The sequence below is a fragment of the Dendropsophus ebraccatus genome, chromosome 14, assembly GCF_027789765.1.
Source record: "Dendropsophus ebraccatus isolate aDenEbr1 chromosome 14, aDenEbr1.pat, whole genome shotgun sequence".
NCBI lineage: Eukaryota > Metazoa > Chordata > Amphibia > Anura > Hylidae > Dendropsophus > Dendropsophus ebraccatus.
In genome coordinates, this window is record NC_091467.1 from 26,049,652 (window position 1) to 26,065,874 (window position 16,223).

The window sequence follows — 16,223 nt, forward strand, 5'->3', positions numbered from 1 at the left end:
GGAGAATAGGCTTCTTGCCACACCCCTCCCCCCACCCTCCAGCTGATGATTGACAGTTGACTGCCTATACACAGCATGGATAGATAACTGCCAATCAGCAGCTGGTGGGTGTTTTTTTCTGCTTCTCATGAATATCCAGGACTACTGGGCTCATGCACATAATGGAGAGGACTACTTATTGTCCATGTTATTCAGGAGGAGATCTCTAGATCAGCTGCATAGAACAATGTAAGTGATACATCATTCGGTTCAGCTTCTCTGTCACTAGTTTATGCTACCCTGAGATAGCACAGTATAAACCTACTGACAGAGTCTCTTGTAAAGGGAATCCTATAAGATGTAAGGACACAAATATAAAAGTGTAAAATTCCAAGGGGTTTCGAAATTATGTGATGTCATAAATTGAGAATTAACACCTCAAGAGGGAAGGATCGGCCATAAAGAATACATTGTATACCGTGATTGGCGCTCACATTGCATTTCTGGGTATTTGTGGCCACTGACACGACCCAGTGTTTGTGTCTGGTTAACATTTAACTGTCCTAACAGAGGGTCACTTTTTAGGTCACCCAAAAGGCAAAGTGTCATTTACCCTCCACTTTTATATAAAAGACCTGTCCTAACTTTCCCTCTAACAAGTCTATTTTCAGGACTGATGGTCAAATTTCATAACACAATGGGGGAGATTTATAAAACATGGTGTAAAGTGAAACTAGCTCAGTTGCCCCTAGCAACCAATCAGATTCCACCTTTCATTTTCCAAAGAGTCTGTGAGGAATGGAAAATGTAATCTGATTGGTTGCTAGGGGCAACTGAGCCAGTTTTACTTTACACCATGTTTGATAAATCTCTCCCATTGAGGCTATTTCACTGGTATACATCAGGTTACCTTCAAAAAAAGGTTATCTGACATTTATTACATTATTTCTGTGGTATGGTCACAAGAATTTGCTTATAGTGACTATGTCTGGTCATCTAACCTAAAAACTTAGTATACCTCCAAAGTTTCTGGTTTACAGCTAGACCTTTCAGGACTAGATTCCTCAAAATGGTACAACTGTTATTTCTTACAAATGACTTTGTTGTCCAGCGAAAAAAATTTCAAGTCTTCTCGTACTTATCACCTGCTGTATGTCCTGCAGGAAGTGGCATATTTTTTTTAGTCTGACACAGTACTCTCTGCTGCCATCTCTGTCTGAGACAAGAATTGTCCAGATCAGTAGCAAATCCCCATAGAAAACCTTTTCCGCTCTGGACAGTTCCTGTCTCAGACAGGCAGAGCACTATGTCAGACTGAAAAGAAAACATTTACTGCAGGACATACAGCAGCTAATAAGTATGGGACGACTTGAGATTTTTAAATAGAAGTAAATTACAAATCTATATAACTTTCTGATCTCCAGCGATCAGCTGTAATCTCTAAGGTTCAAATGTTTAATTTCCCTGCAGTGCCCCTACAGGGGAAATGAAGAATTACATTCATTATTGAAATTACATTTAAGGTATTGAAATCAGTGGTCTTTTTATGTAATGCATGGAAGTCCTCTAGAATGGGAAACATTTCTTATACCTTAAAGTAAAAAAAAAAAAATTGCCACTGCCTTAACTTTCCATAACAGGCCTATCTATACAGGATCTGATGCAGGTGGGAAAAAAAGCTGATACAGCACAGATCTCAGAAGACGTGACACCGGTGACTATGTGTAATGCTTGGTGCCAGGGAATTTAAATGGACATACTCTTCCCATGGATCATTGCACAAGGCTGTTTCAGTGATCTATATGTGAGGACACAATCATCCACCATGTGACTTAATGGGAAGGTGTCACCCACAGTAGTTTTTTCCTTTTTACAGATTATAGCTAGATACTTAAACATCTTTCCTCTTCTAATCTGCTTCTATTTTTAGAGTGAAGCTCTTTGTTCTGCTCTCTTCTGTTAACAGCACTTTTTTTTTTTTTTACAGAAATCAGTAGTATAAGTATAAGAAATTCTATAATAGGTTTTATTAGGCAAAAAAAACTTTTTCTGTACTCAAAAAGCTATTTCCCAGTCTCCCCCCCTCCCTCACTTCTTATCTGTACATTATGAGGCAAATCCGTCTTCATTACAGAGAAGCCAGAGAAGACGGGTTCTGCTGTGTCCATTATATCCTATCGAGGGGGGAGGGGCCGAGGGAGATGAGTGAATAGGAAGAGGAGACCTGAAGGTCAGCTGTTTGTAGACTGTCTGAGCACCTAAAACGGATTTCGGAGGTCAGAAAGGTCAGTGCTTATCTAGGAACTTGCTGAGAGAAGATTGCAGGGTGTTGTGCAGGACTGCTCTGTGCTCACTCACTCCTCTCAGACCCTCCCCCCTCCATAGAGTATAATGTACACAGAAATCCTGCTTGTTCTGAAGTGAGGGAGGACCTAGAAAAACTGCTTTTTAAGTACAGAAGGAAACTGTCATTTTAGGTTTTATATTACAGAGTTTCTTAAAATCGCTTGTACTAAAAATGGCCTTAAAATGACAGTTACGCTTAAGGGTGGCTTTACACGGGACATATCACAGCAGAAATCTCGCTGCGAGTTTTGCAGCGAGATCCGCTCCAATGTAAGGTTCTGGCAGGTCCCTGTGAATACATACTCGCAGCAGTCTGAAAGACCACTGCGAGTATGTAAATCACCAACCCGAGTATGTAAATCACCAACCAACCTGTCTTCAATCCTTGCTGCACAATCAGTGTGTTGCCCAGCCACAGCCACAGTGGCTGGGCGGGAGAGCAGGAAGCCGGGACCCCGTGCAGCAAGGATTAAAGACAGGTAATGTATACAGCGGGAGCCAATTAAGGGGTTAAGGGGCGGGTGATTTACATACTCGCAGCGGTCTTTTAGCGAGATTTCTGCTGCGATAAGTCCTGTGTGAAGGCACCCTCAACGAGATGCTTTACAGCAGCCCACACAGGACACAATAGTCTGGATCCGACTCACTCACTTCTATAGGGGATTGTTCTAGAAAGCCTTTGTGACCTAGGTATGGAGTGGGGGAGGAGGGGTGCTGTGGCTATCACCTACTGTGAATGACCTGATCATGTATTATTTATACAGAGGTGTCACTTTTCATTATAAACATACCTGGGATGATACAAAACAGTACAAAACATTGTAGATTATGATCAAAAATGATTAAAAAAAAAAAAAAAAAAAAAACAATAGACCATGGTGGCATGAATAGGCAATGGCCGGGCAAACACCATTCCGTCACAGCTCCTGAGCTACCCCCGCTACTCTTATGTCCCTTAGTCTTATAGCACAGTCCTGGACAGGGGTGACCTAGGACAAATTTGAGCAGCACATATCCAGTGCCGTACTGGCCCAGCAGAGGACCGGACCCCAGCTTTAGAACCTGCACCAACAGTGACTGACATGTCCTCAGATACCCAGTCTGACACTGTACACATCCCTGGCACCTGCATAGATGGGCGACTCCTCTGTGCCTCCTGGTCTGACTGCAAAGCAAGAAAGCCTGGTCCTTCCACCTCGGGATCAACCATTAAGATACCGGAGCAGTTACACTTCATGGAGACCAGCTTTCCAGAGGCCATGCCTTCACCACAGTCCTCCCCACCACATATATCACCTAGTAGAAGTTCCCTGAACACTGTCCAGGCAAAAAGCCTAAAAAGCATCTGAAGCTACTCCAGCAGAGGCCTTTAGATCCCTGGATAACAACAAAATTAACTTTTGAGGAGCTACTTCTGGCATCGACAGCCAGAGGAATCCAAGAATTGACCACCAAGATCCTGACACAGTGATACAGCACTCTTGTACATGAAATCCCCATCCCCCAGCCTCTAATTTGTACTGGAGATGCTTGCCAGCTAAAGGAGCCATGTAACACCCCTTGTGGCCCTGTCAACCAATAGGTGTTCTATATTTCTTTAGCCCTTATTTCTGAAACAGCCCAACTATCCATGTTCTCAGACCCAATATCTAAGATGAAAGATGTTCTACCTTAAGAGGTAGTTCACAAAAAAAAAAAAGATTTCTTTCAAATTGACTGGTGTCAGAGATTTGTAATTTACGTCTATTAAAAAAACCTCCAGTCTTCCAGTAATTATCAGCTGCTGTATGTCCTGCAGGAAGTGTATTCTTTCCAGTCTAACACAGTGCTCTCTGCTGCTACCTCTGTCCATGTCAGGAACTGTCCAGAGCAGGAGAGGTTTTCTATGGGGATTTGCTACTGCTTTTAACAATCCCTGACATGGACAGAGGTGGCAGCAGAGAGCACTGTGTCAGACTGGAAAGAATACACCACTTCCTGCAGGACATACAGCAGCTGATAAGTACTGAAATACTTTTGGAAATGATCAAGTCCTCCTTTGAGGGTCCAGCGGGTGGATGAGCTCTGTACTGATGACAAGATCACCAATATTAAATATGGGAGCCATGGATCCTTTTTAGCTCCTCTCAGCCCATGGCAACATGGGTGCTACAACAGTTTGACTTTCCGATTGGACACAGAGATACCTATAAAGTCTTTCTTACCCTCTTCCTCTCGTCTCATCCTCCTTTCCTGACCCCAAAGGACGCTCAGTTTTGTCATCTTTACATTTATCACAATCTGAATGGATCATACGCAATCGATGATTTTTTCTGATGACGCATCCCCTTTACAGTTTGGCCTAGCAGACCTTTACCTGTTGATTTTGGAGGTTGACTAGTGGCAGCACTATCTGCTCTCTAGCAAATATTTCACATAATCCCAGTAATATATCCCCAGTTCCCTGAATTATGAAGCCCTTTATCTTTCCTCGAAATACACATTACATTTAATAGAAAGTGTCACTTCCAAAAAATTATTTGACTCAGCTAAAAACTCTTAGGTATGATGGTTTCCAACTTGTGACCTCTGAACTGCAAACTCTGCATTAAATGACCTATGATCTATCTTCTATCTGTCTGTCTATCTATCTAATATCTATCTATCTATCTATCTATCTATCTATCTATCTATCTATCTATCTAATATCTATCTATCTAATACTTATCTATCTATCTATCTATCTATCTAATATCTATCTATCTAATATCTATCTATCTCCTATCTATCTATCTATCTATCTATCTATCTATCTATCTATCTATCTATCTAATATCTATCTATCTAATATCTATCTATCTCCTATCTATCTCCTATCTATCTATCTATCTATCTATCTATCCATCCATCTATCTTCTATTAGTTTTTCTATCTATCTATCTATCTATCTATCTATCTATCTATCCATCCATCTATCTTCTATTAGTTTTTCTATCTATCTATCTATCTATCTATCTATCTATCTATCTATCAAAAGGATCGCCCACAGCACTCCAGATAAGTTGAAAATTCAAAAATATTTATTCCATGATGGTGCAGCACAGCATACAAGTCAAAGTGCGACGTTTCAACGACCTTCCGTCGCTTGAAAAAGACGACGGAAGGTCGTTGAAACGTCGCACTTTGACTTGTATGCTGTGCTGCACCATCATGGAATAAATATTTTTGAATTTTCAACTTATCTGGAGTGCTGTGGGCGATCCTTTTGATATATTGTGGAAGTCTTGGTCAAGACCACCTGCGGGCACCCTCCCACAACTAGTTGTGCTGCTCTTGCTAAATTCATACTATATCTATCTATCTATCTATCTATCTATCTATCTATCTATTGCTACGTTTACACAGAGGGATAATTCGCCCAGTTGATCGTTTAACGATTTTAAAGCAACAATTTGGTTTTTATAACGATCAGTGTTAGACAAATAAATCGTTAGAAAAATTGTTATTGCGATAGTTTTTAAGATCTTTTAAGCCTATCTCACACATAGGGTGAATCTTTGAGAGACTGTTTACACGAAGCGATCTGTGAAATTTTAACGAACGACCAACGACGATTGGAGAACATTTCGAAAGATCAAAATGAACGATCTTTCAGAGATGGATGGATGGATGGATGGATGGATAGATAGATAGGAGATAGATAGATAGATAGATAGATAGAGATAGAAGATGGATAGATAGATAGATAGATAGATGATAGATAGATAGATAGATAGATAGATAGATAGATAGATAGATAGATAGATAGATAGATAGATAAAATTCAAAAATCGAGGTAACACTCCAGGTAGAAGTAATCAGTGGTTTATTTTCTCATAGGCACAGCAGCAACGTTTCAGTGTTACAATAAACACCGTTTTCAAGCAAAGTGCCGTGGATTTTTTGCTTTTTAGATAGAGAGATAGATAGATAGATAGATAGATAGATAGATAGATAGATAGATAGAAAAAACAAAAGTTCACGCAGCACTCTGGTTAAAGTTCTGCTGGGTGCCTGCAGTCACACCTTGGTCCACAGGTGTCTAATCCAGATAAAGAGAAAAAGACTTTGCAGCACGTCCAGACTTTGTAAGTGAAAATGGTGAAGGTTTATTCCATAAATATAACACAGGAAAATAAGCGACGTTTCGCTCCTTCAATCGGAGCTTTCTCAAGCTAGTGAATACACACATACAACACAAGTGTTTTATACATCCGTTAATGAGCCAATAAATGACGTGTACAAAGTAGGAGTGATCAGGTGAACAAAAGGTAATACCATTGGGTAATTCATGTAAGGGAAAATAAATTCCAAAAGTGAATAAATCAAGTGAGTAAGTGATTAAGAAATGGATCAAATTAATACAAAGAATTTTAAAGTCCAATAAGGGGCAAACTTGGATTCCTCACGGACAGTAACAGAATCGGCATCTCCATTGTGAAGCAGACGTGAACCGCACGAACCGGTGGAGCGCACGCTCGTTTGAACCGCACTCTCAGGTGGAACGCACGGACATGTTAGGAGGCGTCTCAGTATCTAGGCAACCAGGTAAACATCAGGTGAAAGCACCGTGTGGGAACATCGATACCACTATTGTGCCCAGCAGATGAGACCAACCTATTAACACAGAATTCCACTGCCCTCCTAGGACGGGGGGCGATCTCATTCAGGTAGCAAACCTCTCTCACAGGGATGCAATTCCTGAGGATACCGGGTTATCTGTGGGGGCTCATCTGGAATCGGCTTCATGGTTGGCATTTACCAACCATGAAGCCGATTCCAGATGAGCCCCCACAGATAACCCGGTATCCTCAGGAATTGCATCCCTGTGAGAGAGGTTTGCTACCTGAATGAGATCGCCCCCCGTCCTAGGAGGGCAGTGGAATTCTGTGTTAATAGGTTGGTCTCATCTGCTGGGCACAATAGTGGTATCGATGTTCCCACACGGTGCTTTCACCTGATGTTTACCTGGTTGCCTAGATACTGAGACGCCTCCTAACATGTCCGTGCGTTCCACCTGAGAGTGCGGTTCAAACGAGCGTGCGCTCCACCGGTTCGTGCGGTTCACGTCTGCTTCACAATGGAGATGCCGATTCTGTTACTGTCCGTGAGGAATCCAAGTTTGCCCCTTATTGGACTTTAAAATTCTTTGTATTAATTTGATCCATTTCTTAATCACTTACTCACTTGATTTATTCACTTTTGGAATTTATTTTCCCTTACATGAATTACCCAATGGTATTACCTTTTGTTCACCTGATCACTCCTACTTTGTACACGTCATTTATTGGCTCATTAACGGATGTATAAAACACTTGTGTTGTATGTGTGTATTCACTAGCTTGAGAAAGCTCCGATTGAAGGAGCGAAACGTCGCTTATTTTCCTGTGTTATATTTATGGAATAAACCTTCACCATTTTCACTTACAAAGTCTGGACGTGCTGCAAAGTCTTTTTCTCTTTATCTAGATAGATAGATAGATAGATAGATAGATAGGAGCATGGATAACAGCACTGGACCGAGGCAAGCACGGACCCGGTAATGTATGTACCGGGCTGTGGAGGATTAAGGGGGCTGATGTTTACATACTCGCAGTGGGATGACAATCCTGCTACAAGAATGGATTCTCTTTGAAAATTCCAGTTATGGATCAGCAGCGGATTTCGCTGCAAATTTGCATCGTGAAATCCGCTGCCGATCCGTTGTGTGTAAATCCACCCTTAAAGGGAATCTGTCAGTTCTATATGATGCTCAGAGCTCCATACATGGGCAAATAGCTGATACCTGTCTCTTAGCTGATGGTTGTTTGTAATTAAATATTTTTTTCCTTCCAAGCTCAGGTGTCATATAGGCCATGCTGAGCTGCAGCATGCACGCCTCCTACCTCCTCAACCCTTCCAAGCTCGGCTCCAAGCACTGAGCCTTGTACATCAATCATGCAGGGCAGCAAGAAGAGGCGTGCATGCTGCTGCTCAGCACAGCCTTTACAACCCACATGACTTAGCAAAGAGCCATCAGCTAAGAGCCGGGTCTCATTAGTTTAATCTCCTTATCAGCTCTCAGTTACTACCACTATATCACAAGTCAGACCACACATAGAATACATTTCTGGAATAAGATTACAGGGTATAGTTATTAGATTCTGGGGGATTTGCTGATCCAGGGAATCAGGCAGAAATTTCTCTCCCTAAAATGACAAAAACTGGCTTCTAATGCAGGAGAGTTCTGTCTTCTTCTGGATCAACCCTGCAGCTTAAAGGGGTACTCCATTTTCTTATAAATTAACTGGTGCCAAAACGTGCCATATTTTTGTAATTCACTTCTATTAAAAAGTCACATCTTCCAGTACTTATCAGCTCATGTGTGTCCTGCAAGAAGAGGTGTATTCTTTCTAGTCTCAAAAGCAGGAAAGGTTTAGAAAACCTGGAGATTTGTTACTGCTCTCAACAGTTCCTGTCATGGACAGAGGAGGCAGCAGAGAGCAGTGTGTCAGACTGTAAAGACCACTTCCTGCAGGACATACAGCAGCTCAAAAGTACTGGAAAACTTGAGATTTTTAATACAAGTACATTACAAATCTCTGGCATTTTCTGACACTAGTTGATTTTAAAGAAAACTTTTAACCCTTTTAGGGTACGTTCACGCTTACTGGATCCGCAGCTGATTTTCTGCTGCGGATCCGCAGCAGATCTGCAGCAGATTTTATTTAAATAACTGAACACAGCATCAAATCTGCACCATCAAATCTGCTGCGGATCTGTAGGTGTGAACGCACCCTTAATAGGCAGAACTGGACGGCTGTCTATTTTCAGCTAGGTTACTTTGTTCCCATCTATCAGTCGGCCGAGCAGCAGTCACATAAAACATTAGCACACTCTGAATAACACTGAACACATTAGACCTGAGACCTTTCTTTCCCTTGTAAATATTTCCAGCTCTGGTTATCCTCAGGGCAATGCTCCCTGACAATATATTGTCTGTAATCCCTCTGACTATTGCACCAACTTATTTGGTAACAATTTCAGTCCATGTCCTGTACTAAACTATTAAGAAAACACCTTACAGGCCTGATCCGGAACGGGCTGACATACTACAGATGTAGCAGAGCTGAACTTGTCTCTTGAGTCCCGGAAGGTTTATCTGCTGCGCTATATAAAACCACCAACATAAGCTTCTGCTATAACTGTATGTATACCCAATCACACATCGATTTCAGTACACAGAAAGACGCTGACAAAGCGAGAGAAAAAAAAAGTTTTCCTAGTTATCTAGGTTATCCGGCTATATTATAGGTGACAGCACCGAGTGGAATTGTTATGTGAACACACATACATAGGTCATTCATATAAATGAGCTAAACAGAGACTTAAAGGATTACTATGATGGCAATAACACTAAGGTTTTCTAAGGAAAAGAAATTCTACGAACCATAAACCAGGTCGGAGTCGGAGGATTTTTGTCATAAAAAATCATTGAAGTAACACTTTAGGATCACAGTGATTCTTCAAGGTGTCTTTCAAACAAAGTCACCACATTGTTTTAAAGAAACAAAATCCTATTATATTTCAGGGAAAAAATAGTTTTTTGATGCTTCATACTTGATACTGCAAGTCTGTATAAGACCACTGCAGTGCCATCTCTTTCATCCCAGCTCTGCTGCATCCATACATTCCATTACTGCTCTCTGATCAGCCACCATTTTGACTTTCAGATTTTAAACTGAATCCTCTTCCTTTCAAATCTGCTTTCAATTCCATGATACACAGGCAGCTAAAGCCCGATGATCATACGTGTGCCTGCTGCTAGGACAATGTAACGGTCCTAATCTCTATATAGTCTCTAAATAAACTAAAACACTATGGAGGAGATTTATCAAACATGATGTAAAGTGAAACTGTCTCAGTTGCCCCTAGCAACCAATCAGATTCCACCTTTCTTTTTCCAAAGAGTCTGTGAGGAAAGAAAGGTGGAATCTGATTGGTTGCTAGGGGCAACTTAGTCAGTTTCACTTTACACCATGTTTGATAAATCTCTCTCCTTATGAGTATGTTGTCAGGGAGTTTAACCTGTCATCAAATCCATTATTCATTGTAATCATCATCAGTAAATCTAATGAAAGTTTCAGTCTTGAACCTGTAAAGAGCTTGGGTGAAACAGTCCATGCAGTGTCATCATATAGAAGGTTCTACTTGCTGAGATGGTGAGCACAGAAACACATGTAAGTTCCAGAGGGTCACCATGAGGTCATATGACCCAAGGTGTTCAGGAATTTTTGAGATAGAAGGGAACCAATAAGGAAGAAAATACTAGCTGGAATAGATAGATAGATAGATAGATAGATAGATAGATAGATAGATAGATAGATAGATAGATATGGGGGAGGGCAGTAGTACATCACTACATTGGATTTTAAAGGAGAAGTCCAGTGAAAATTCCCTGCACTTACTACTGCATCAAGGCTTCACTTCCTGGATAACATGGTGATGTCACGACCCGACTTCCAGAGCTGTGCGGGCTGTGGCTCCTGGAAAGGATGATGCCAGGGGGATGCTCAGTGTCCCTCCAGTGCCCTCTGTCCCTCAGTGTACTCCTGCCATCATCCTCTCCAGCAGCCACAGCCCACACAGCTCTGGGAGTCGGGTCGTGACATCACCATGTTATCCAGGAAGTAACATCACCATGTTATCCAGGAAGTGACATCACCATGTTATCCAGGAAGTGACATCACCATGTTATCCAGGAAGTGAAGCCTCAAAGCAGTAGTAAGTCCAGTGAAAAAAAAGCACTTTATAAGCATTTCCCGTGATAAGTGTATATTGGTAAGTTGCATAACTTTTGGAGGGCAATACAATACTTTAATAAAAATTTTCGCCGGACTTCTCCTTTTAAGGATTCATGTGTTATACACCACCCCCTTAGACAGTTTTGCCTGGAGGGCAACTTTAATTATTTTTAAATTATTATTTTTATTTTTCCATATCCATATGTTTGTCCAATATATATATGTATGTGTTTGTCCAACTCCCACCATGCCCCAAAAGCCTTTGGATGTCAGGACATGTTGGGATTTGTAATTTCACAACAGCTGGAAAGCCAAAGGTTGGAGACCATTGCTAAATGATGCAGAATAAGCCTGGGTCGTCACAGACATATTACATCACATTATAGACACAAGTCCCGATCTTGCTGGGGGGGGGGGGTTACTGTACTATTAGTAGACAGACACTTCATCCCATTGAAGTGGATGGGGCATTGCTGCAGTAGCTTCTACCACCACTACTGAAAGTATTGCAATGTAGGTACGAATTCTGGCAAACCTACAAAGGCTGCAGCTCTCACCAAACCATCACTAGTTAGTCAGTTACTATGTGGGATATTATGGGGCTTAGGGAAAACCTACATGGGCCCCAGTGGGATAATAAATAGGTGACCCTGTATAGCTGAGCCGCTCTGCGCTTCTGACCATCTGTTTACTGACTTTAACTGTTTTGCATTGAAAGTCTTTAGCAAATATTGAATTCCAAAGTACAAAAAACAATGAAAATATACGAAGAACCCCATAGACGCCAGATGAGTTATTCAGTGAAGTAGTCAGGCACACAGATGCCAATGATCCCGGGGTTCACACATCAAACCTGAGAGCGCTGCTGTACATTAGGGCTAATGACATTAGGAAATTGCTGTCTAACAGGAATCAGAACAAGGACATGTGCTAGAATGAAGGGGTATGAAGGCCACTCTGGTCCATAGGCTATGTGTGATATTGCACTAAAGCCTAGATCAAGTGAATGGGGATGGGGTGCAATGCCAGATACGTCCCTTGGACAAGAGTGGCACTGTTCAGGGTTATACCACTTTATGTTCCTTTGTTATAGATCTGATTGTAGATTCATTATGTAGACCTCAGATTTTATGGAATGTAATGTTTGAAAGTGAGAAGATACTATAAGCATAGGAGAGAGAATTCCAGTATCTGCTCATAGACCCATGGGATATGGAACCACAGCCCCTTCACATCCTGTGCTATGCATAGTGCGGGGCCCAAAGCGGGTGCACCAACCGATCCTCATCTTTCCGCCTTTATTGGCCTCCATGGCATAAATAGCACATATGCCAGGAGCCGTCCCCAACATATACAACAAACCTGGTCTCAAAACATGATGTGAATAGGGTCTCAGCAATGCCCCTGACATACCACTCCAACAAATGTTTCTGCCATATGCAACAGCATAGGCCATACTAGCATAGCTCAACCACAGGCTCCCCCATATACTAGGATACTTTTTGACCTCCATAGGGTGGATGGGATCCTATAGACACATTTGACCTATGTGCTGAAAGCTTAGTTTGGTCCTGAATATATCCACGTGCAGAAACTACAATACAGACCCATTTACTAGATTGAAGGTCACCATTTCCTGCACAACGGTTGAAAGGGAATACCGCTATGCCAAAGAAATGCAGAAGGGACCTTTGTCCTTAATAAGTGATAAGGCCCTATTACACAAAGCGATTACCGTATTTGGCCAATCATTGGCCATTAAGGCCAACAATCGCTTTGTGTAATAAAAGGCAACGATCAGCTGACATGCACAATGTCGGCTGATCGTTGTCTTTCAACATGTTGAAAGACCATCGATCCAGAAAGCTGCTGCCATTCCGCGTAATGTGAGCGGCGGTAGCAGATTGCCTCTATGCTCTATGGGCTACCCGGACGATTTATCTTATGGCAGCAATTCGAATCATATAAAATGTTCTGTAAGTGAGTCTTAGGGCTCTACATCAAAGGTCTATCAACGACCAAAAAGGACGATATTGCCCCATGTCATAGGGCAGTGATCAGCTGGCGAGCAAGCACGTTTGTCAGCTGATAGGCTGACATGCTTAAAAATCATCAGCTGAAAGCGAAGGGCAGCACAAATGATCCAGCAATCGATTGTGCAGCCCTGTCTGCCCGATTACTGAGCTATGGAATAGGCTCTGTAAACGAGTAAATGAGATCAGTACTCGGATAGATTTCCGGCCCCGTATGGGATCCCGGCCGGAGCGTGTACGATGTGTATACGCTCCGGCCGGGATCCCATTGGAAGTAAGGTATTGTTCCACCGCGGCAAAAGTATGGCCGTTGTTGCCATCGGCAACAACGGCCATACTTTTACGTAGTGTGAACATAGCCTTAGAACGTGAAAAAACGTGTGAATATATTCTATCAGAAAAACTTAAACAATAAAGTGCAGCACATATAATACCAGAGCGCGACATTTCAGCCAATAGACTTCGCCATCTTCAAGCTTGAAGATGGCGAAGTCTATTCGCTGAAATGTCGCGCTCTGGTATTCTGTGTGCTGCACTTTATTGTGGAAGATTTTTTGATGGAATACCGTAAGTTCTCAAGTTTTTTCACGTTCTTGAGTGTTGTGGATTATCTGCTGAACAGATAGATAAGATAGAGAGAGAGGGATGTTGAGTTCTGGGTTGACTCTACCACCACCTCCACTTCCTAATACTTCAAATAGTGGCATTTACTGTAGAAATTAAACTGATACCTATAAGTATTCATTGGGAGGCCTGAGCTAGAAGTGTATATAGCAAGCAGGTAAGAAACAAGGTGGGATATATGCTGCTATCTTACCTGTTGCCCGTATTCATTTAATGTTGCCCATTGATTAAAGCTACACAATGCCACATGGCTGCCACCAAAGTTGCTGCATCTTCGTCCAGGAGTCATGGTTTAGATAAGCTTATATGTCATGGCCCAGCACCAACACCGTGCACCGGACTGACCGCTAATATTTAACATTGCACATTGGGAAGTGTTTAGTACTTAGAAGGCCTAGACTATATGTACAACCGTCCTATCATACAGCAAAGATCCAGTTTGCTGCGCTTGTCCTGTGAATATCCTGGCCACTGTCAGAGGGCAACATTAGAGAGACACTATAGTCCCACCTGCCTCATCCAACATTTTCCTTCCGACCTATGTAGCGCTCCACATCTGATATGGTCATCCCATCCAACAGTCACGTCTTTACACACACAAGATCATCCTGCCAGACTGCAAATCCGCATGGAAAGACAACAGGTAGATGTAGAAAACACAAGCAGGTACAGAAAATAAAATGCATGCTATAAAATTAATCATCAATAAAACGAGAAAAGGGGTCAATCAACCCAAAAAGAGCATAAAAACTCCCCCAAAACACAAGCAACGCAGTATATTAAAATGGTACCCCAATAACATAGCTACGCCCCCACAGATCCCATTATACAGATCAGATGTTGGAGACGTCTTAGTGGAAACAGTGCCCTGCCCTGCAGATGTAAAATAATACACATAATAAAGAACTGCTGTTCCATTCTTTTAAGGAGGAAAAAAAAAAAAACCTCGAACCTGTCTCTTTAACTCAATTTACCAAGAATTTCCATTCGCCTGTAAAACTCGACACAAGTAATTGTCCCGAGGAAACTGAATCCTAAGCGTTTACAGAGAGCTCCATTCCCGTCCACAATCCTTCATCCTACCTACCATACAGGACTTGTCATTTAATCCTATAACTATATAGACAGATGTGAAGCTGGAAGTAGGATCCTAGAAAACACACTCAACTTTTCCAGAATTAACCCCGTACAGTTAGGAGCCCCCCCAATAGTCCATTCCCATTGAGCACATCCCATGTGGGTAACAACTATACATTGCTATAAGATCCTGCTACCCAAGCATATCTGGATGGAAAAGAGTTAAGAATTGGATTCAGTGCTATAGTTATATCCTGGAGGCATTTCCTGCCTTTGAAGTGGGAGAGACACAATTGCAAGTTCCTTAAGACACAAGAGAAGAACAAGGTTGCATGAAGTTACCGTTGCCTTGTGGCCATTGTTAATTCTCACCTGCTGTTGGGAAAGTTCCCTGTATGGCTTCTATCTCCCCGATCTCAGTGCAGACCCCCTGTCCATGCATTAGGGTTTGCAGGGGTTTTTCAGTCCCTTTCGTGGGGTAACAGCGAAGCCCTGAGCCACATCGGGCAGTGTAGACCCCACAGGGCATCCCTTTTTGGAGGGCGCAGGTGGCACAGCATCCGCACCCAGGTTCTCTCACCAGCTCCAGGCACCCAACAGGGTCCAGACAACGAATAAGCTTCTCCTGTGAGCAAGGAGGGCACTGTATGGCTTCATCAGCCACCCCAAAAGATGCCAAGGAGATCAGGATTAAGGCAAGGTGACAATGAGCGGACATTGTGTTGTGTGTGACTAGCAAGTAAGGTTAGAGATGAATGAGAGGGTATAGTTGGGGCAGAGCTGGCAGCCTGGTAAGGAGTTAGCATACAGGAACATGGAATGATGTAGTCTTAGCTGTGCCGCTCTCCATAGCAAGAATGAAGGGGACTGAGGTTTTACTGCACACAGCAGATAGATGTGGACTTTATACTGGCTGCAAGCCACTCCTATCTCGAGTCCCACTGCTAGGAGAAAGGGGGAGAGGACTGGGAACGAGAGAGGGAGAGCAGGAGATGGAGACGGAGGTGGAATACATTCATACATGCTAGAGAGTCTTATACACAGAGCCTATAAAAAGTATCCCCCCCCCCCCCATTGCATAACAAGTCTGGTCCAAATACTAGAAAGCAGTAGTATTCTTCCCCCTTCATCTAGCAGTGGCACCTCAGGCAGCAACCGGAGCCTCGAGGTATTAGAAGACAGGTCCATGTCCGCTTTGCACGTGCAGCGGAGATTTTTCTGTTATTTAACAATTTTTGCGCTTGATGGAAACGATCATATATACTACGTCAACTGCCGAAATCCGCACCAGGATAAGCAGGTGTAAACTTAGGCTGGGTTCACACTGCAATTTTAGCATCCGTTTAACAGACAAAAAAACGTA

General features: G+C 42.4%; 1 protein-coding gene across 1 annotated transcript in view; it reads right to left on the reverse strand.

Moving 5' to 3' along the window:
* The window catches only part of IGFBP4 (insulin like growth factor binding protein 4), a 36,301-nt gene extending 20,545 nt beyond the window's left edge, over nucleotides 1-15,756 (reverse strand). Inside the window, exon 1 of the mRNA XM_069952820.1 lies at nucleotides 15,233-15,756. Within this exon, the coding sequence (XP_069808921.1) occupies nucleotides 15,233-15,578 (346 nt within the window). The 5' untranslated portion in view covers nucleotides 15,579-15,756. The remainder of the gene's footprint in view (nucleotides 1-15,232) is intronic.
* Nucleotides 15,757-16,223: the final 467 nt, after the last annotated feature.